Genomic DNA, 20478 nt, shown 5'->3' with positions numbered 1-20478 from the left:
TCACTCAGCTAATTACCCATAATGCACCGTGACCCATTCACTTGAAATTCACACTGCAGTACAATTCAAGAATTTTTATCAGCTGCAGTTTATTATCATGGAATGTGGCTGTGATTGTGCTCATTGAATACTGAAGAGCAGAAGTTGGTCTGAAATCCAGACAGAGACAGAGACACAGACCAGGCCTTGCCCATGCTTCTGAAGCCTCTGCTGTGTTCACTGTGTCGCTATGCTTCATTAACCACCAGAGCCCAGTTAAAGGTACAATAGGTAAGATTTTTGTGTTAAAACATTGTTACAAGACCATAGTAAATCCCTTCCTATCATTGAAACAGGCTCACTGACATGTTGACTCACCGTCTTTAAATGCCTGTGTGTATAGTCCTTAAATTCAAAATATACAGTTGACAGACCGACACACTGTACCAAAACGTTGTGCAGCTGTACAATAATTCAAGCTCATTGGTTGAAAATTGGTTCTGATTGCCGCAGCCAATGGCGTTTCGACGTCAGCACATTTACAGAGAAGGGGGAGGGATAAACAGTGTTGTGGTTTGAAGGTGTTTGTTGCTGCAATTCCACCCTTGACCGCTAGACGTCCAAAATTAACTATTGTACCTTTAACTCCCTCCATATTGGGTATTTGGGTCTGAACTCGGTGCTGATTTTAAAGTGAAAACAAAAACTCCCGAGGGCCCAGTATTTAAAAACGTCTTTGGATAAGATTTCAGTAATCAGATCTCAAAATTGGGTATTTAAAAACTAGAAGCAGTGATCCTAATCCTAAAAAATTGGGATAAGGATTTTGTAATCCGATTTGACCCAGAACCTAGATCAAATGTTGCTTTTGAGTATTTCCAAATTCTAAGGTTGAGATTAGGATAGGTTTGATACTGAAAATCAGGATAATCTTGTTCCCACTGAAAGGGAGGATTCAGGATGGATTCACGGTTGATGTAGGACACATCTTTGATTAATGGTTTTATCCAGCGATTGCACATTAACATCAACCCTTCCAACACGATATCCATTCTAAATGGATAATAAACCATTTTCATTATTATCCAACACTAAAAGTGGTCTAAAGAAATCCTTGAATTGTAAATGCTTTGGTATGTTATGAGAAAATATTCTGTTATCTGTTCTAAAATATTTGCCTAATGGGTAGGTGCAAAAATAAGAATATCATAGTTCTTCCTCAGAGGAATGCCAGAATCCAGATGGACCAATTGGACAGACACACTGCAGTGAACCGTTATTTTAACTAGGGTCCATTGATCAGTAAAAACATTATGCTCTCAAAACAGTTGTGTGTGAAAGTCATTTTTTTAAATTAGTTTTTAAGGTTAAAGTTAATTTGCATTATCCAGTGATGCATTGCATTTTGAAATTAGACTGACATTGGCCCATGAATTGTTTACTGTAATGTTAATCTTCAGTAAAAGGTGTATTTTACTGGGCTACAACATCTTACAGGTAAAAAAGGAATTTCTTTCAAACAAAGTAAAAAACTGACAAAACAAGCCAGTATATCAAACACTTGAAACTTCAAACTGTGCCGTCTCACACAGACCGATCAATTACAAGCAAATGGAGAACATCACAATGACACAAATAGACATTCAGAAAAAGCATCAAATTCAAAGTCATGAAAAACAGAAACGTCAAATGAAAGCCACAAAGCTGTCTCAAAATCAAAGTGCATACAAATCAATTGCATACAAAGAGCTTAATAAACAACTTCATGGAAAAACCCCCCCCAGATTTAAGGATACGGCTGCAGAGAACATTCAATCAGGGAGGACCTTGGCAGCAAACCTTTTTAGGGAAAGAGAGGAAACCAGGCCCCAGACCAGACCAGACCTCCCAGGCCACAGGGCACAGCCAGACCTTGTGCTGTACATGCCCAGAATCAGTGCATCTGTGGGGGCAGCGTTCAGTCAAGGTCAGGACCAGAGTTGCAGACCTCCAGTCTGGAGAAACACCCACCCCACCCCACCCTCCCCTCTCCATCAGCCTGGAAGGTGACCCCTGGGGGCCTGAGCTTACTGCCAGAAAATCTGCCAGAAATAGCTATGCATGCTATGAAGAAAAGTCCCAATTGTTCAAATTGGTTTTTTTTTAGAATCTAATGCTTAATAAAAAATTAAAAAAAAAGAAGATATCTTTAAATAATTATCTATCAGTATCTTTAACTATATACAGCCCTACCTTGTGTTCACATTGTGCTATTTTACAAGAGATCGCGCAAAAAGAGGTTTAAAAAAAACAAAGTTAATAAATACGCTCTTAATTAGGTTGTTGAAGGCACGTGTTTACATTCCCTTCATTATCTATCAAATTGTTCGTTTTAGTGGCCAGCCTGTTGATTGACCATCTTTAATTTCATAAGGTAAGAAAAATCTTCTCGTTATGTAATTGTTTTCACTATAGCACAATATGGAATATGGAAGTGTTGCTCTTCATGGCATGCTAAGCTATATCTGACATAATGGGGCTTATGGGTGCAAATAATCCTTCTGAACATGAAAACCATAATTAACACATTTTTACAGCCAAATTAGGTAGGCTACTTGCCAAGATTGGAGTGAATATTTACCCTCATATTATGCCTAGGAAGAATAAAAGTTCATGCATGTTCATGGTGTGCTTATTTCAAACAATTACATAAAATGTGGTAACATTTTTTAACTGATAAAGGTGAACCAATAGGCTCCTAATTAGGTTATTTCACAACGTCCCTCTGTATTAGACACCAATGCAGTTTTGGCTCAATATCATTTTCTTTGTATTTATACTGCTCATTATCTAACAAATTGGTAGATTTCATGGCCAGCTGTTCACACTGTCACCGATTAGAAACCTGTTGATTCGCCTGTCTTTAATTTAAAGTAAAAAATCTTCATGTAACCGCACAATATGAATATGAGACTCTTTGTCTACGTGACATAACGATTTCTGACAAAATGTGGCCTAAGGGAGCAAATAATCACGAGTACACGAAAATTAGGAAAAAATCAACAGCGTGTTAAAATTCTGGGATAGCAGTTGGAATGAAAGCCAGCAAGGACCGAGCTTTGAACAACCGATATACCCAAATGTAACAACACACGACGTAAAATACCAGGAATTAATTGTATTTTTCTTTACGGATGGCACCTCGCCTTCAGCGGTACAAACAAAAATATTCACAAACGTCCCATTAACGTAATCTAGCACTAGTATTATAGATTTGACACACACGGGCCAGAAGTAACATGACCGAAAAAAAAGTGCATCTCATTTCAACCAGAATAGGAAGGCCCGCCGTACGGCAGGGCTAACGAAAAATGAGATGATACGCGTAAATGTTCCTCTCCGTGGAAATCTTTAGTAAAAATGGGTTTTAACAAGTTGTTTACAGTTTAAAACCTTTTTCTTTTTAAAACACACTCAGTAACTCCAAATAATCATTTAAACATAGAAACAAACACTATAACTGAACATAAACATCTTGTATATATTTTAACTAATGAAAAATAAACGAACATAAGCAAAGGTGTTTTAACAAATAATTACAAATAAGAAAATCTAGGCTTTACAAAACTTAACAAAATCAATTACGAAATACAAAGGAACAGAAGGTGGATTAAAAAATCCCAAAGGGCAAATAGTAAAGTGCTCGAGTGTACTGTCCCGAGAGGCTTGTGTGTCCCTTGTGGACTATATAACAAATTCCTTCCAATGATCCACCCCACAATAGTCCACAATAATGCCGTCCTGGAGGAGGACGACCAGGTCTACGGATGTCTTTCGGGAGACCCTAAAGGTCCTCGCATCCCACAGGGCCTGCTTGGTGATGTTGATCCTCCACTGGCGCTGGATCGACATGCAACCACCCGGTGGATCGCAGAGGACACACTGAGCCGTGAGGTTGGACTTTTGTTACCTGCTCTGGAGGATAGAGAAACAAACAAGTCCCCGGACCTGTCTGACCACGGAGCATTCCTAGAACAAGTGGTTTAGTCGTTCGCGAGTCAGTATACGATCTGAACAGAAACCAGAGTGTACTGAGGTGCTAACGACTTGCTAATCGGCCATATCAAAAGCGCCACTTTAACACGTTGACGAGTAGAATACAATCCGAAACAACGCAAACAGTGGCCGATCCGGCTACTGTTCTAACTACGGTATGTTGAATGGATTTGCATTACAATAGGGTAAATATGAACCGAAACAATTAATTAGTACGCATACGAGTGCACCGTGGGTAATATTTTTCTTTATTTTACAAACGATATCTGCTTATTGGCAAAGAGTATATATGCACTGTTTACTTACCAAAAATTACCCAGTCACTCAGTAACGTTTGCCCATATAACGTTTGCTATATTGCTCTATTTGCTATTTTTAACGTCTGTTACACAGTCGCCCCCTACCGTCAGTCTCTATTATTTCACCTTAATACACATAAGCTATCCCTTTTGAGCACGTATTCACTTATAAAATATTTACTATCTGAAATAATGAGGACATTTCCCACTCAAAAAAATAAACAGACTGAGAAGCAGGCTTAAATAGTGGAAAAAAACAGATTCATTTAAATTTTTGCTGATCTGTCTTTGATCTACTACAGTCAAATGTACAAGAGCACATTTCTGTTTCCGCTCATAATCTGAAGAAACAGATATCAGGCTTTTTTTATTCTTCGTGGCATGCATAGCGGTTTCTGACAATGTTTCTCGTGGGGTTAAATAATCCCTCAAAACATGAAACATTTAAGAATTAAGCATTTTTAACGGTTTGTTCAAATATCAGACTGTAGTTGTGGTTAGAATGAAACCCCGTCTACAGGGGCCTCCCAGGACTCAGTTTGAGAATTATTGGGTTTAGAGGAGCAGGTCATATTGATGCATATTTATTTTATTGTTTGCGCTCCATGGAACTGGCCTGCGAAACCACGTGCATGTTTTATTTATTAGTTTTCATGAAGTATCGCAATATGTACATTCACAATTCAGTGGCAGCCTCGACTGTTTAGGCAATTGAAATTGTAGCGTTATCTAACGTAGCAAACATGCGTGATTAACGCTGCCAAAATATAACAGCACGCCACGCGAGTAAAATGCCGGTAATCAAGCGTGCTTTTCATTTGGAGCGAGCGGGAAGCCCCGACATAAAGTCGGCGTAACATTGAAGAGTTAGTAGTTATAAATGTCACATTGTGACAGACATCCAATGAGCTTACGTGGAAAATAACTGCCTGACCAACTCAAAAGTAGTTCGCAGGGTAACGCATATTCATTAAAGCTAAAAAAATTCTGTTTTTGTAACCAATATGGGAAGCCCCGCCGTAAGGCAGGGCTAACAAAAAATTAGTTGATACTCATAAATGTTCCTCTCCACGGAAATCTTTAGTAAAAGGCGAAAGATTTATACGATCTGAAGAGAAACCAGAGTGTACTGAGGTGCTAACGACTTGCTAATCGGCCGGATCAAAAGCGCCACTTCACACATTGACGGGTGGAATACACGTCCGAAACAATGGCCGCAGTACCGACCGGGCTACTGTTCTAACTACGGTATGCTGAAGCATTTGCATTACAATAGTTATCTAAAGTATAAATACGAACCGAAATATTTAATAAGTACGCACACGAGTGCATTGTGGGTACATATGCTTTTTACACAAATGTGACGTCACACCTATGGTTAATTTAACCCGTTAGAGAGAGCTATGTATTGTTTCTGCATTGTATTTCTTTGTTTATAATTTTAATTTCAGTATTCAATATCTGCTTAATGTCTCTGCGTGTAGATCTGCGTGGTTTACCCTACAAAATTGACGTTAGCCCGGTAACTCCTTTTAACGTTTTAGTGACTCGGTCACGCGCCCCCTACAGTCTCCTACTATATTGTCTTATACTGCTCCACATCCCCATTGAACACTTCTAAAAGTTTGAAATAGAAGTAAAAATATTTACCTCTAAAATCTGAAATCGTCACATAGCTCGTTTCCAACTAAAAATAAAACGGTCTAACTGTTCAATAATTGCTGCAATCTTAGAAGAAGATGGTTCCAAAAGCAAACCTTTGATTTCATAGGGGAACCCTTTCTAGTTCAAGGGTTCTTTTTCAGGCAAAATGGTTCTTTGTCTGGAAGCAATCACACTTTTCACACCTTTGATAGAGGGTTCCATAGAGAACTGAAAAGGGTTCCTCTATGGAGACATGCCAAAGAACCACAAAGACCCAGTAATTAGAGTACATTCTGTTACTGGTCACCATCTGGACAATACTGTTTATCGGTCTTTGCTGGATGGTTGTAGCTAAATCACGCTGACAAACAAAATCTTTTTGTTTTCAAACACCCCACACCATGGGAGGACAAATACATTTAAACTATAAATAAAAAGCTATGAATGAAAAAAGCTGCTACTATCTATTACGATAAGAGTACAGACATTGTTAGTATTTGGTATGTCCCCCCTTTTGCTTTAATGGCAACATGCTATCAATCTGCCATGGACATTTGTGCAAAACCTGATGATCCATGTTATCCCAGCATTATTTGACAATGTTCCAAAGAGCATCTTGTGATGTTACTGAATGCTTGGCTTTCGGCAGTTTTTAAAGTGCTCCCATAAATGTTGTCAGTGGGGTTGAGGTCAGGTGAGTGTGGATTGTGTAGCACTCCTTGCTCCTCTTTGGTCTTCAAGTAGTTATTGCAAAACTTTGAAGTAACTTTCAGCTGTTTCTGTTTACTTTCATCATTATATGAAAGAAAACCCCAGACCTCAGACTTTTGGACCCCACTTTATGTAACAAAAAAAAAAAAATGCCAAAAATATGTCCTGCTTGAGGAGTACAGAGCAGGAAGTGGAGTGGGACTCAACTCAAAAACCCCGTGGCACACAGTTGACAAGGACTAGGGTACAGCTTAGTATCAAAATTTTCCATCACACATAGTCTGATTCTGTCAGCACTACATTGTCATAAAATTATCCTGTGACATAACGGCCTTATTCCACCAAGTGCACTGGGCTATGTGCACAGCGCCCCTTTGTGAACTGAAATATGCATGCGATTCATTGGGAAACTAAATATTCATATTTTTTGGAAGATATTTTATTCATTTAAACGGCTGGCTGCTCCTTGTAATGAGTTCGCTGAGCAGGAAACATAATAACATTACGACTGTCAGTGTAGTGATTATTCTAACACGACATCCGAAGTACTGTGTGTTGTAAAATGAATATGCCGGAGTAAGAACCGGTCGTCTTAATTGGGCATGACTGCGGACCGCAGACCCAGAATGACAGCACGGGTCTGTAGATATAACTGCAGTGTGCAGATAGGAGAGGTGTTTTTCTTTCGCGAAAAGGCAAGACACGACGTTGCTATTGCGGTCACGGCTCGCGAGTATATCTGAGCATAGTTACGAGGGCGTAGAAACAGTTAATTTAGCTGGAAATAGTTTGCTAAGACGGGACTACTTCTAAACGGTTCCCTACCCCTATGACTACACACATTTTAAGGAGACAAGAGTTGAAAAGTTAATCGTCCCTCTCCTCCAGAATCGTAACGGAAATGCTCAATGCGGCTCATCGCCTGCGCTTCGGAGGTCAGTAAGCATTTTTTTGCAAGTGAGCTACGTATGTGAAAATAATTGGCAATTTGTACCTAGGCTACATGCCTAAATTAATAAACTATGGCAAGCTATGTTTCGCTAACTCGGCAGGCCTAACACGCAGGCCGATTAGTATATCTGCATGCAAGATAGGCTACAACCAATAATAAGCAAATTGTTGATAACTCCGGGTGTCCAGAACGACAAACAAGTGCACGGCAACGCACGGGCTGTATACAGTGTAGCTGGAATTCATTCGGGTCACAGAAGCAGCAGTGTATGTATCACATAATCCCGGCCATGTATCGGTGCTGATAGAGGTGGGCTCCCTGTATTGGTTGTACGGGTTTCCTGGTTTTCCCTGATTGGCTGGGCGACTGTCTCGGCGAAGCGAATGGATGTTTAGTCGAAGGAAGAGGTACGCCTCTATTTAAATGCAACTGCCGCTGCCAAGAGACGGGAAAAGAGCTTTGAAGATCCGTTCAGAACCGGACAAGTAGCCTACCTTCACAACCATCCAACCATCCAACCAACCATCCAACCATCCAACCGTCCATCCACTCCACGAACATTAATTCTCGTTGTTACACAAAGGTAACTGAGGTACAATAGGCGTTAGTTACGGTGAATTTTAACTGCCTTGCAGCATATACTAACTACACTTGCATGATCTCGACGTATCAGTAATCCCTTTTGTCTGATGCCTCAAATTGTTTCCTCTTCTGACACTAAGCAAAACTAGTCTAAGTGATGTACTTGAAGAAATATTGATGAGTGAAACAGTTTTCGTTTTTTCTTGTTTGTCGAGAATTGTAGTCAAATGTATAATTGTTTCATACAATTTAAAACGGTAGTGTTTGAAATTACGTATTGCTGTTTAATATTTTCCTTAACTTTCACCTACTTTCTCCTTATATTGTCCACTCTTCAGCATAGTTTCGCAATATATCATGATTCGTGATCGCGGGAGTTATGTTTTGTGTTATGCAACAGTTTGCAACTACATTTTCCCTTGTATAAATGTTCCCGTTGATGTTAACATTGTTCCCACGATTGAATGCATCAAATGTCGCAACTGTATCTATGCCACAAGTCTGCTACAGTAACTTTTGAAAGCACACTTGATTGCCGGTAAGCCTACAACTAAGTAGATACAGTAATATAATGTTGACCGGTAGAATTGCTTGGTGGATTCTTTGAATAATTCCCTCCACTGCCTAGTCTTGTAGCTCAGCTTTAAAAGTGTTATATTTGAGGATACAAAGACAAGCAGCCAAAAGTCTGTCAAAGGGGCACTCTAACCACCGACCAAAAAGTGTGTAGTCACAATTTGGGGCAGCCTGTAGCCTAGTGGCTAAGGTGATTGACTAGGACCCAGGAGGTTAGTGGTTCAAGCCCTGGTGTAGCAATGACACGATCCACACAGCTCATTTTGCACCAGGGCAGCTTTGTCCCCTGCTTAGTCAACTGTAGGTCAATTGGATAAACACATCGACTAAATAACAAATTATTGGACCCGTGTCTGTTTTAGGCGCAGAGATGTCCCAGAAGATCCAGGCGGGCCCCGTGGTGGAGATGCAGGGGGACGAGATGACCAGGGTGATCTGGGAGCTCATCAAGGAGAAACTCATCTTCCCCTACGTCCAGATGGAGCTGCACAGGTGAGCGCCCCGCCCTCTGGCTGCTGTGTCCAATCAGCAACGGGCAGGACCGCCAGCTCCGCCCCCTAGTTCCCGGCACCTCTCTGGAGGAGATTTGCTTTCCGTGCGATTGCATGAGGTGTGCTTCTGCTGGCAATGGGGACCGGAACCCGTGATCTGGGTTTCACGGCGCTGTGCGGTGTGCTACAGCGGTGGAGAAGGGCCACAACAGTGGGCATGTTAACTCATCATGTGTCCCACTTCCTCTGCTTGGTAGGGTTACTGTTCCAGTTTTGGAGCAGGATGTCAGGTTTTTTTTTATTTTATTTTTTTTAATCGTATCAGTGGGCTCAGTTTGTGGCTATATAAATGTTGCTCCCCCCCCACCACACACACACACACACACATGCAGACAATACATGTGACCCAACATTGCCAGAATATGCTTCTTTCAGAAAAGATTTCAGTTTTACAATAGTTTCAAATTTCTTGTAAGGGTCCAGACTGGACAATATCCGGTCTGAAAAATCAATTTGAAATTTGATTGCAAGTTTGTAATGAATTTTTATTTCCATGTCCACTGTTCACGTCAGGCCTGGTAACTTACTCACCGTGCAAATGCAAAAGACAGTAAGCATCACATCTGGGGAAAAGGTGGCGTGACTTGCTAGCGTAGCACATAATAACTAACGTGGGTGCCCTGCTGCGTTTTAGCACTAAAGTAATATCCTGAGTAATGGCCTCGGTTATCACACGCAGTAGCTTTCCCACTCCTGATTGGTCAGAACGTTGCACTGTGAACCTATAGAATAATAGTTGCCTGACCTTTGACCTCGTTGGTTGGTTTATGCGGTCGCGTGTTTCCTCAGTGGTCTCGGTGTCGACGTGTTCCTGCCTGTGTAAAAGCACGTTTTTAACGGTCTCCGGTTTTGCTGCGGTCTCCAAGCGAGGCTCCTTTGCGCACGCATATATTCATAAGGTCACGGGGCAGCAGCGGTTGCTGTGATGGAGGTCGACAGAGCGGAAATGTCCCACTTGAAATCGTTATCGGTCTCGACCGGTTTGCAGTCAATCTCCTTGATTTAACATTACAGCGATAAACTCACAAATTACTCAATGCCGTCAACTGAGTGCCATCAGCGAGAGCAAGTTCTCCTCGATTAGACTCGGGGGGAGGAATACATTCATTCTTATTTGCATTTGAAAACTGCATATTTTATTGACATGATTTTAAAATGTTCATTCTCCGCATTCGTATTCATGGCAACGATCTGCAGCGCTCCAATTTGGTCATTTTGACAATAATAATAATAATAATAATGTTTGTTAGCCTTTATTGCAGGGTTGTGCTGTTTGTTTGCCTGCCGATGGATTAGTCGGATCGTTGCCACTCGTGTTAATCCAGGAAAACGAACAAAAACGGGTGGAATCCCACGACCAGGTGAAAAGTTGGGAGTTCTGAGCCCTGTTTTATTTTCCGCTCAGCAGCCACCACCGATCACAGGTGTGTGGAGATGAGAGAAAAATAAGTTCTAAGAATAAAATAAAAAAAACACTCCCACACATTATGTACTCGCAGTAATACACTTGCAGGTATGTGGGAGTGTTTTTATTTATTCTTATATCCTACGGTCTCTGCCAAAAAAAAAAAATGATACTCTAAAAATAAATCAGTGATGCACTGCATTTAAAAAATCTTTTGTGGATCTGAAAATGATTTTAAATGGTGATAAGATGGTGACACCTAAACTCCCAGCAATGTGTAGTGTCCATCTTAATCTCAAACTGAAAGGGTTCCCCTCTGGGCTAGGTGAAGTCCTCAGTCTACCCGGGTGTAAAATCCAGCTACCAGCTGTTTCAAAACAGCTTGAGCTGCTCAAACCCTGTTGAGTACAGAGCTAGTCTAACTAGGCTTGTCTAGTGTCCATCAATACAAAATGGATGAAATGCAGTGAGCTACGCTAGAGTTTACTCATCAGGTTTACACCTCTAGACCACTGGAACAACTCATCCTTATTGCGTAGGTTTGGAAAGCTGTCGTTCCAGGTGTAATGCAGTTCTGTGATCTGGCGGGTTTAAACTTGAGGCTAAGCACACGGCATTTGATCCTTTTGAGTCTCTCTGGATATTTATTTTGAACACTCGTTGGACCTCGACGTCCTTTGGCGTGTTTCCAGGGAGACGACACAAGAATGCAGTGTGTGGACGAAGGTCAGACAAGGTCACTTCAGACTGCGGGGGGTGTTTCTGTGCGTTGGCCTCTGGAATGTGTGCAGAATCTGAAAACGGCAGTCTTCTCTGGACTACGCTAATCTTAGCATAGTTACGAAGGTGTTCCACATCTCTGCATTGCCTGCAGACTGTCAGTTCTTGTTGTTATGTTTAATACAGATTATACATTCTGGCCCACATTTAGAAGTGAACTCACAAGCCTCCATTTTATTGAAGCGGTGTGGGGGTGGGAGGGGAGGGAGGGGAGTGGGGGAAAGGTCTCAGGGAAATGCAGTCAGCTACCATGACTATTCCTAATTACCACAGCAGTGACATCACCTGATTAATTAAAGTTGTGCCCTGCAGGGCGACGCTTCACAGCTGTGTTTGGCACAGATCTGCGCACCGTGACGTGCGCTGTCGACACCTGCGGGGAGGAAATCTCCCAGGAGTCAGCGGCGTTCCGCAGGAAACGCTCTTGGCGGTGGATATTTAACGCGTGAGCACACATCTTGCCTGAAGTCCCGGTGTCACGCCGGTGTCCTGGCCGGATTCCCGGTGTGTTCGCGATTTCGCGAGTGTTCTCGAGTGCGCGATTTCGCGAGTGTTCGCGAGTCCGCGATTTCGCGAGTGTTCTCGAGTGCGCGATTTCGCGAGTGTTCGCGAGTCCGCGATTTCGCGAGTGTTCTCGAGTGCGCGATTTCGCGAGTGTTCGCGAGTCCGCGATTTCGCGAGTGTTCGCGAGTACGCGATTTCGCGAGTGTTCGCGAGTGCGCCTTTATCTACGGTTAGCTCCGTTTCTCAGCTGCACCCTGGGGGCAGATGGTCGTGTCAGAAGGCTAATCTCGTGTTGTAATCTCGCGCCCGTGTGTTTGCTAATCAATCAGGAGGGGAAAACATTTAAAAAGAGAGCAGCCTGATATACGGCAGCTCTGACTCCCGGCGGGTTTGGTGCTGTGGTTGGTGCGATTGGCAATCTTAAATGAAATGGGTCCATTGTACCAGCTCTCAGTTTAGAGGGTATAACTGATATAGGGATATAAGGGTATATAACTGATATAAGGGTATACCCTTCACTTCAGGGCGGCCTGTAGCGTAGTGGTTAACTACATGACTGGGACCAGTAAGGTCGGTGGTTTGATCCCCGGTGTAGCCACAATGAGATCCACACAGCCGTTGGGCCCTTGAGCAAGGCCCTTAACCCTGCATTGCTCCAGGGGAGGATTGTCTCCTGCTTAGTCTAAATCAACTGTAAGTCGCTTTGGATAAAAGCGTCTGCCAAATTACATGTAATGTAAGGTAAAGAGCTCTCAGTTTGGAGGGGAGAACGGAGTTCGCTTCAGTGGTAACATCGAGCAAAACAAGGCTGTCTGCCCTCAGGGTGCTGTTGAGGGCGAAGAAACCACATCGAGCTTTCTCTCCCAGGGTTAGTCCAGGCTGCTACTGTGAAAGAGGAAAGTCATATCAGTAGGACACAGGCACAGGGAGGCTGAGAAGTCCTGGTTTTGCAAACGGCATGTTAAAGGATGGGCCTGTGTGTACATTTGAAAGGAAATTGTCCTGGGTTTTTATTTTTAATATAATGTCATCCTTTTTAATAAAGTCGACTATTATTGTATGGATTATTTTGGGGGGGGGAGAGAATATCATTTATTGAAACAAAATCTTTGTCTCTGAGCAATTGTGTTCATATAAAAGAACGTAATTGTCCCATTTTTTTAAGTAAACAGTGTAGCTCATAATTGTATTTATTTTATAAATTCTTCTTTAAAAAGGATGTAGATCATTTAAGAGGACACAGTATGTGTTATTAAGAGCAGGAATGGTTTTATAATGACCCGTTTAAATGTTTAATGACCCAACCCGTGGAACTGTAAAGAAACCAAACACCCATAGCTAGAATATTATAATGATGTCTTTGTACTTTGCCCTTTCCTGTTGTACAACATTGGCTCAGGCGGTAAGAGCAGTCGGAGGGTTGCCGGTTCAATCCCGCCCTGGGTGTGTCGAAGTGTCCCTGAGGAAGACACCTAACCCCCAAATGCTCCTGACGAGCTGGTTGGTGCCTCACATGGCAGCCAATTGCTGTTGGTGTGTGAGTGTGTGTGTGAATGGGTAAATGAGAATGGATAAAGGCGCTATATAAATTCCAACCATTTACCCTTTACTGCCCTGGTCCTGGAGTGGCTAAGGCACATGACTTGAACCACCAAGAAGGTTGGTGGCTCAAGCCCAGGTGTCGTCACAATGTTGACCCACCCGGTGTTGATCAGGGCCCTTAGCCCCGCATTGGGGCGGCCTGTAGCGTAGTGGTTAAGGTAAATGACTGGGACACGCAAGGCTGACGGTTCGATCCCCAGTGTGACCACAATAAGATCCACACAGCCGTTGGGCCCTTGAGCAAGGCCCTTAACCCTGCATTGCTCCGGGGGAGGATTGTCTCCTGCTTAGTCTAATCAACTGTATGTTGCTCTGGATAAGAGCGTCTGCCAAATGCCAATAATGTAATGTAATGTAATGCATTGCTCCAGGGGGCATTTGAACTCTAATTGGATCAGACCAAATTGGGAGAAAAAGGGAAAAATCATTCATGAGTGAATTGAAACGGCCGCGTTGCGTCGACAGCTTTGACCTGGGCATGGAGAACCGCGACGCCACGGACGACCGCGTGACCGTGGAGGCGGCGGAGGCCGTTCGGCGGCACGGCGTGGGGGTGAAGTGCGCCACCATCACCCCCGACGAGGCGCGCGTGCGCGAGTTCGGCCTCAAGGCCATGTGGAGGTCGCCCAACGGCACCATCCGGAACATCCTGGGCGGGACCGTGTTCCGCGAGGCCATCGTCTGCCGGAACATCCCCCGCCTGGTGACCGGCTGGGTCAAGCCCATCATCATCGGCCGACACGCGCACGGAGACCAGGTGTGTGTGTGTGTGTGTGTGTGAGTGTGTGTGTGTGTGTGAGTGTGAGTGTGTGTGTGTGTGAGTGTGTGTGTGTGTGTGTGTGTGAGTGTGTGAGTGTGTGTGTGTGTGTGTGAGTGAGGGAGTGAGTGTGAGTGAGTGAGTGAGTGAGTGAGTGAGTGAGTGAGTGAGTGAGTGAGTGAGTGAGTGAGTGAGTGAGTGAGTGAGTGAGTGAGTGAGTGAGGACCAGGTACAGCACCAGATGGTGCTGTTTGCCCTCAGCATTAGTAACGCTGGTATTTTCTCCCACAGTACAAGGCCACAGATTTTGTGGTGCCTGGCCCGGGGAGGGTGGAGATGACCTACACCCCAAAGGTTGGGGACCCCGTCACGTACGTCGTCCACGACTTTGAAGGTACACAAGCCCGGGACCCCGTTCCCCTGCCTCTACACTGCATTCTTCCACGGTCACAGAACTCTCTGGTCTTAACCCCGTTAAGGTGTGAGGTCACAGCTACGGTTAGAATGTCCTGAGGAGAACACTCTAATGCTGATGTCACAGTCACTGCTGGCAAATTGAAAGCAGTGGAGTTCTAGAACCCTGACATAGAATTTTGAGAAGAAAAACCTACTCATCAAAGGGTGAAATGAACAGGCCCTGCATTCTCTCGGTATTCTGGATGTAAAGCGCTAACTGGCCCTTAAAGGCAGGGATTGTGAAAGTACAGAATGCATAAGGGCTGATTTACCCAGTCTTGGTAAATCTGTTTTATTTCTTTCCCCCCTTGTCTGGGCAAACATTGCACAATGTGAACTCTGATACATATACTGCACCCAATGTCTTGGCTGCTGTACAGCTTGCTCTGCCCTTTTGAATGAATTTGCTGAAAGTTCATAGCTGAGCGTGACATATGAAGCCAGCGTGTGAGCCAATGGGGTGTCTCCTCAGGCACGGGGGGCGTGGCCCTGGGGATGTACAACACGGACCAGTCGATCCGAGACTTCGCCCACAGCTCCTTCCAGATGGGCCTGACCAAGGGCTGGCCGCTCTACCTCAGCACCAAGAACACCATCCTGAAGAAGTATGACGGCCGCTTCAAGGACATCTTCCAGGAGATCTACGACAAGTAGGCATCTCTCTCTCTCTCTTTCTCCCTCTCTCTGTCTCCTTCCCTCCCTCTCTCTCTCCTCCCTCTCTCTCTCTGCCTCTCTCCCTCCCTCCCTCTTTCACTCTTGCACCATCAGGGGTAACTGCTGGCTTCCATTTTGTTGCGTGCTCTGATATCACATCTGTGTCCTGTTTCTGAGCTTCATACCTTCACATCTTGTCTCATTAGTTTTATTGACCCTAAAATCTGTAATCTTTCCTGACATTTCAACTACATTCAGCTCCTGGATGACTGTTCTTGACTGTATGACTGTATGTTCTTGACGTTTTACTGTGATCTGATATGAGTGAACCAGTGGTGGTGCATATAGCCAGTAAGCTCATTTAGCCAGGGTAACTGGTGACACACTGGCCCTCCAGGACCGAACTTGCTGTTGATGGTTGTTTGTTTTTTCACCCGGTGATGCCATACGTGTTGTTTCTCAGCCTCACAGTTCCGCTGAGTCATGTTCCTGAGCCGGTGGTGTAATCACCCCCCTGCAGCCAATCAGATCACTGCTAATACAGCAGTGACCATCCGCCCTCTACACCACATGACTTCAGAACACACGATGACATCATTGACAGAACAAGCGTTCCAGAACCCTGTGATGTCACAGTAGCGTCGATGCATCGTTGTTCTACTGGTGATACTCAAGGGCTTGGAGCGGCTTAGATGTGGCTGTACATACACTCACTGAGCACTTTATTAGGAACACCTACTTCTTCATGCGATTATCTAATCAGCCGAATACACAGGCCTCGTTCTCCTCCAGCGACACGGGCAGTATGTGAGTGGTGGCTGAGGGGAATAAAATATCAATAGAAATAATAATAATAATAACGGTTGTGTGCGAGACGGAGGGAGGTCTCGCTGAGCGGTGCCATGGTAACCGTGCCCCTCCGCCCCCCCCCGCAGGGAGTACCGCGGAAAGTTTGAGGAGCAGGGCATCTGGTACGAGCACCGGCTGATCGACGACATGGTGGCGCAGGCCATGAAGTCCGAGGGCGGCTTCATCTGGGCCTGCAAGAACTACGACGGGGACGTGCAGTCCGACTCCGTGGCCCAGGGTGAGAGCCCGGTCCCGGGAGCCTGTGCTATTGATAGAGCCCTGTCCCGTGGAGCCGCAGATGTGATTGGCTAGCAGCGTGTGCTGAGCGGTTGTAATGTGGCGTTTAGCATTGAGTGACAGGCCCTCTGCCCCTCCCCCCAGGGTACGGGTCGCTGGGCATGATGACCAGCGTGCTGATCTGCCCTGACGGACGCACCGTGGAGGCTGAGGCAGCGCACGGCACCGTGACCCGCCATTACCGCCAACACCAGCAGGGCAAGGAGACCTCCACCAACCCTATAGGTGAGACACACACACACACACACACACACACACACACACACACACACACACACTCACACTCACCATCAGGGCAAGGAGACCTCCACCAACCCTATAGGTGAGACACACACACACACACACACACACACACACACACACACTCACCAGCAGGGCAAGGAGACCTCCACCAACCCTATAGGTGAGACACACACACACACTCACACTCACACACACACACACACACACTGTACATACATACACACACACACATATTTAATATGGACACACGCACTTATACATAACAAAATAAGTGTGTCTGTGTGTATATCTAAACACACACACACACAGAATTGCATACAATCCTGAGGCCATAAGCACTGAACCTGTAGGCTTCCCTGTTCCAGCAGAGCTTTTTTTATTGCTTGTTCTAATGACTTGTCAAGCTCTCGTGATGAAACGCGTCACTCAGCCTTGCCCAGTGACCAGTACACACCCCCTACACACACCAGTCTTCAGTAAGGCGGTCTGTGTCTCTGTGCGGTTTGTGTGTGTGAGCTGTGTGACTCCGCCCCCTCGCCAGCCTCCATCTTTGCGTGGACGCGCGGGCTGGCCCACCGGGCCGAGCTGGACCAGAACGCCGAGCTGCGCGTCTTCGCCCAGGCGCTGGAGGCCGTCTGCATCGACACCATCGAGGCGGGATTCATGACCAAGGACCTGGCCGCCTGCGTCAAGGGTCTGCCCAAGTGAGTCCCCCCCACGCTTAGCAACAACATCCACAGAGCTCCATCTGCGCTTAGCAACAACATCCGCAGTGCTCCATCTGCGCTTAGCAACAACGTCCGCAGTGCTCCATCTGCGCTTAGCAACAACGTCCGCAGAGCTCCATCTGCGCTTAGCAACAACATCCGCAGAGCTCCATCTGCGCTTAGCAACAACGTCCGCAGAGCTCCATCTGCGCTTAGCAACAACATCCGCAGAGCTCCATCTGCGCTTAGCAACAACATCCTCTGGATCATCCTCACCTGTATTTATCAGCATATGGATTCGTATTACTTTAGTTTGTCTTAGTGATGAGACATACAGCGGAAAGAACCTGTACGTAGGACTGAAACATCCTGTGTGTTGGCCTGAAATGTCATTTGTTTCTTGGCTCGTACCAACCTCCCTTTCTGTTTTTATTCTTCCTCTCTCTCTCCTTCCCTCCCTCCCCCCAGTGTGACACGCTCAGATTATCTCAACACCTTCGAGTTCTTGGACAAGCTTGCAGAGAACCTGAAGATTAAACTGTCCAGCCAGCCTAAGCTCTGATTCCTCTCCACACACAGTCTCTCTCTCTCTCTCTCACACACACACACACTCACACACACACACACATACACACTCACAATCACAAACCAATTCACACCCCTGCAGTAGAAACCCTTCTGTCCAGCACTGCGTAGCGTCACACTGCAGGCGGTCTGTTCCGTCCTGCACCAGAACCTGTCCAGTCAGAAACTGGACTCCTCGCTCCGTCTGGGACAGGAGTGTGTCCAGCGGGGGGGGGGAGAGGACTGGGACTGCGTGATTCCGAAGGGAACGCCAGGACTTCGAAAGGATGCCGAGATGTACTGGCTGCTCAGCGTAAAGCCGGGAATCTGGAAAGGTTCTGGAACATTCTCTAAACCCTTGCGCTCTCCGCCCCTCTCCGTGATGGGCCTTCCTGTCTGTGCACTACTGCTGTCGTATCCCGTTTCCTAATTGTTTTTTGTTTGTACGTATAATAGCGTTCGTACGTTCACAATGTGCCCCCACCTCCCTGAAGCAGGACTGTATCTGTACGCAAGAAGAATAGCCATGTTTACATAACAATCGACTGTGAGGTCACAAATGTGTGACTAGAATGTCCTTAACTGCACACTCTAATGCTGATGTAACAATCGCTACTGGCAACTGAAAGCAACTGAGTTCTAGACGCAAATAAAGTTGTATTATGGAATGCAACCAATGTCCAATGGTGAGAAGTTTGTAAGCTGCTTATTCGATCCTAATTTCAATGCCCCCGTCAATTTTATTAGGGGTGTCTTAATGAAGCACCATTATGTCTCTTCTGTGACCACGTCCAGAAGGCAGTGGGGGCGGGGGGAGGGGTGTAACAGTTTCTCACTGAAAATAGCCTGTGGGGTCAGTTCTAGTGTGCTGATGGCCTCCTGAATAAAACATAGCTTTTTGAAGAATGAGGATGCTGTCTCTGTGTTTTCTCTGTTTGGCACACATACTGTGGTAGATTGATTCATAAAGTGGTTTAATTTGTGGCACCACAAGCCGTGTTTAACTTTAGCAATAATAAGTTTGAATCTCCATCTTTCATTTTGTGCAGTATCTTGATAAGACTTTATTGGGTAGTGTGTTTGTCCATGTAATTTCATTGTGACGTAGTTGTGGATCATCACATTCAAAACTACTCAAGCATGTAGAGTCATTTATTTTTTTAAACGTATAAAGTTAAGTTCACTTCTTAATCATGCTGAGAAATGCATCAATCTAGCGCTTTCCGACTTGTCTTATAAAGGTGCAGTTCTCTCCGTGTCCAGTCACACAAAGGGTAGCTGTTGTGTATATGTGTAACCACAAGGGGGCGCCAAGAGACCATCGCTAAAAGCACAACTGACGTTTGCGTTAAGGAACAAATTAATTGTTCCATAGTTTAACATCTTCATGAGTTTCTTTTTTTCCCCAGGAAAGCTGCGTTTTCCCAGAACAGCCTGGGAGACATGCCGTATAACAGACTGCTCTATTACACGGGTCAAACGAGCCGATTTCCGATTTCCTTGTGTTCATAACTGAAACCCAAGAGTTTATCAAAGCTGCCCGCGTGTGTTTAGTCATTACATTACATTACATTATTGGCATTTGGCAGACGCTCTTATCCAGAGCGACGTACAACAAAGTACAGTCACACTCTATACTACTGCAGGAGAACGCGCAGCCATCCCATAATAATACATGGCTACATCGTTCTCAAACAACCTTGTCACTAATGTGACATGTCCTGTGATACGCTTATCTGAAATAAGGTGGTTTAATTAAAACGCAAACTGTGCCTTTCCCACGGGAGACGTGGCTTCTAGCGCTGTCTCGCGGGAGCATATGGATCCACGCTCGCACAAGTGCACCTACGGCCGCGCACGTGCACTCGCGCTCGCACTTCACCGTGATGAGTTTCTTGGGGCCCCGGCAGGATCTTTGCGAAAGCGGAGACCCTGGAGGGGGACTCGCGGACACTAGTCCTCTGATTGAGACGAAGGGGTTCCAAATAGGTATCAAAGCTTTTAGGGGCTGCCACCATTGTTCGGTAATAATTGGATTTCGCCTGGAAGAAGCGGGTCTCATTTGGCAGTCCCGAGTTTCCACTAAGATTACTGTGCCGTTGAAAGCCCCGGATCATTAGCGCTGAATGGGCGCATTGGTTACTATTTTAATCCAGGGCAGAGCCATTGAACGCGTATTCATGACGCGGGCCAGGTTGTTTGTGCCCGCCTGTATTTGTTTATCCGTCTGTCGGGCTCGGTGGCGTCCGCTGTTGTTGGGGTCGCGCTTGTTGTTCTAGTACGCGGAAGATATTATTAGAAATTGCAGTACGGTACAACCTGTGCTGCGGA

At 45.2% G+C, this 20478-nt stretch overlaps 2 protein-coding genes and 1 non-coding gene across 10 annotated transcripts in view; 2 read left to right on the top strand and 1 right to left on the bottom strand.

Annotated features, from left to right (window-relative positions):
* Positions 1-20478, top strand: part of mettl21a (methyltransferase 21A, HSPA lysine) — a 201695-nt gene that overhangs the window by 60997 nt on the left and 120220 nt on the right. The window lies entirely within an intron of this gene.
* On the top strand, positions 1846-18820 carry idh1 (isocitrate dehydrogenase (NADP(+)) 1). Of its 8 annotated transcripts, none has more exons than XM_061235275.1 (9): positions 1846-1945; positions 9141-9270; positions 14086-14377; positions 14669-14771; positions 15306-15483; positions 16423-16574; positions 16718-16858; positions 17418-17580; positions 18052-18820. In XM_061235275.1, the coding sequence occupies exons 1-9, from the start codon at positions 1903-1905 to the stop codon at positions 18143-18145; spliced, it is 1296 nt and encodes a 431-aa protein (XP_061091259.1). In that variant the 5' UTR covers positions 1846-1902; the 3' UTR covers positions 18146-18820. The 8 variants fall into 8 exon arrangements, with proteins under 8 accessions (XP_061091259.1, XP_061091262.1, XP_061091266.1 ...); XM_061235278.1 differs by lacking the exon at positions 1846-1945 and adding an exon at positions 3826-3912; XM_061235282.1 differs by lacking the exon at positions 1846-1945 and adding an exon at positions 5544-5561.
* On the bottom strand, positions 5324-5441 carry LOC133125337 (U5 spliceosomal RNA). The gene has a single exon (XR_009708414.1). It is a non-coding gene; the product is annotated as a U5 spliceosomal RNA (small nuclear RNA).

This window comes from Conger conger, chromosome 3, assembly GCF_963514075.1.
Source record: "Conger conger chromosome 3, fConCon1.1, whole genome shotgun sequence".
Lineage (NCBI taxonomy): Eukaryota > Metazoa > Chordata > Actinopteri > Anguilliformes > Congridae > Conger > Conger conger.
Note: the sequence above shows the minus strand (reverse complement) of the source record. Positions and strands in the feature narration are given on the sequence as shown.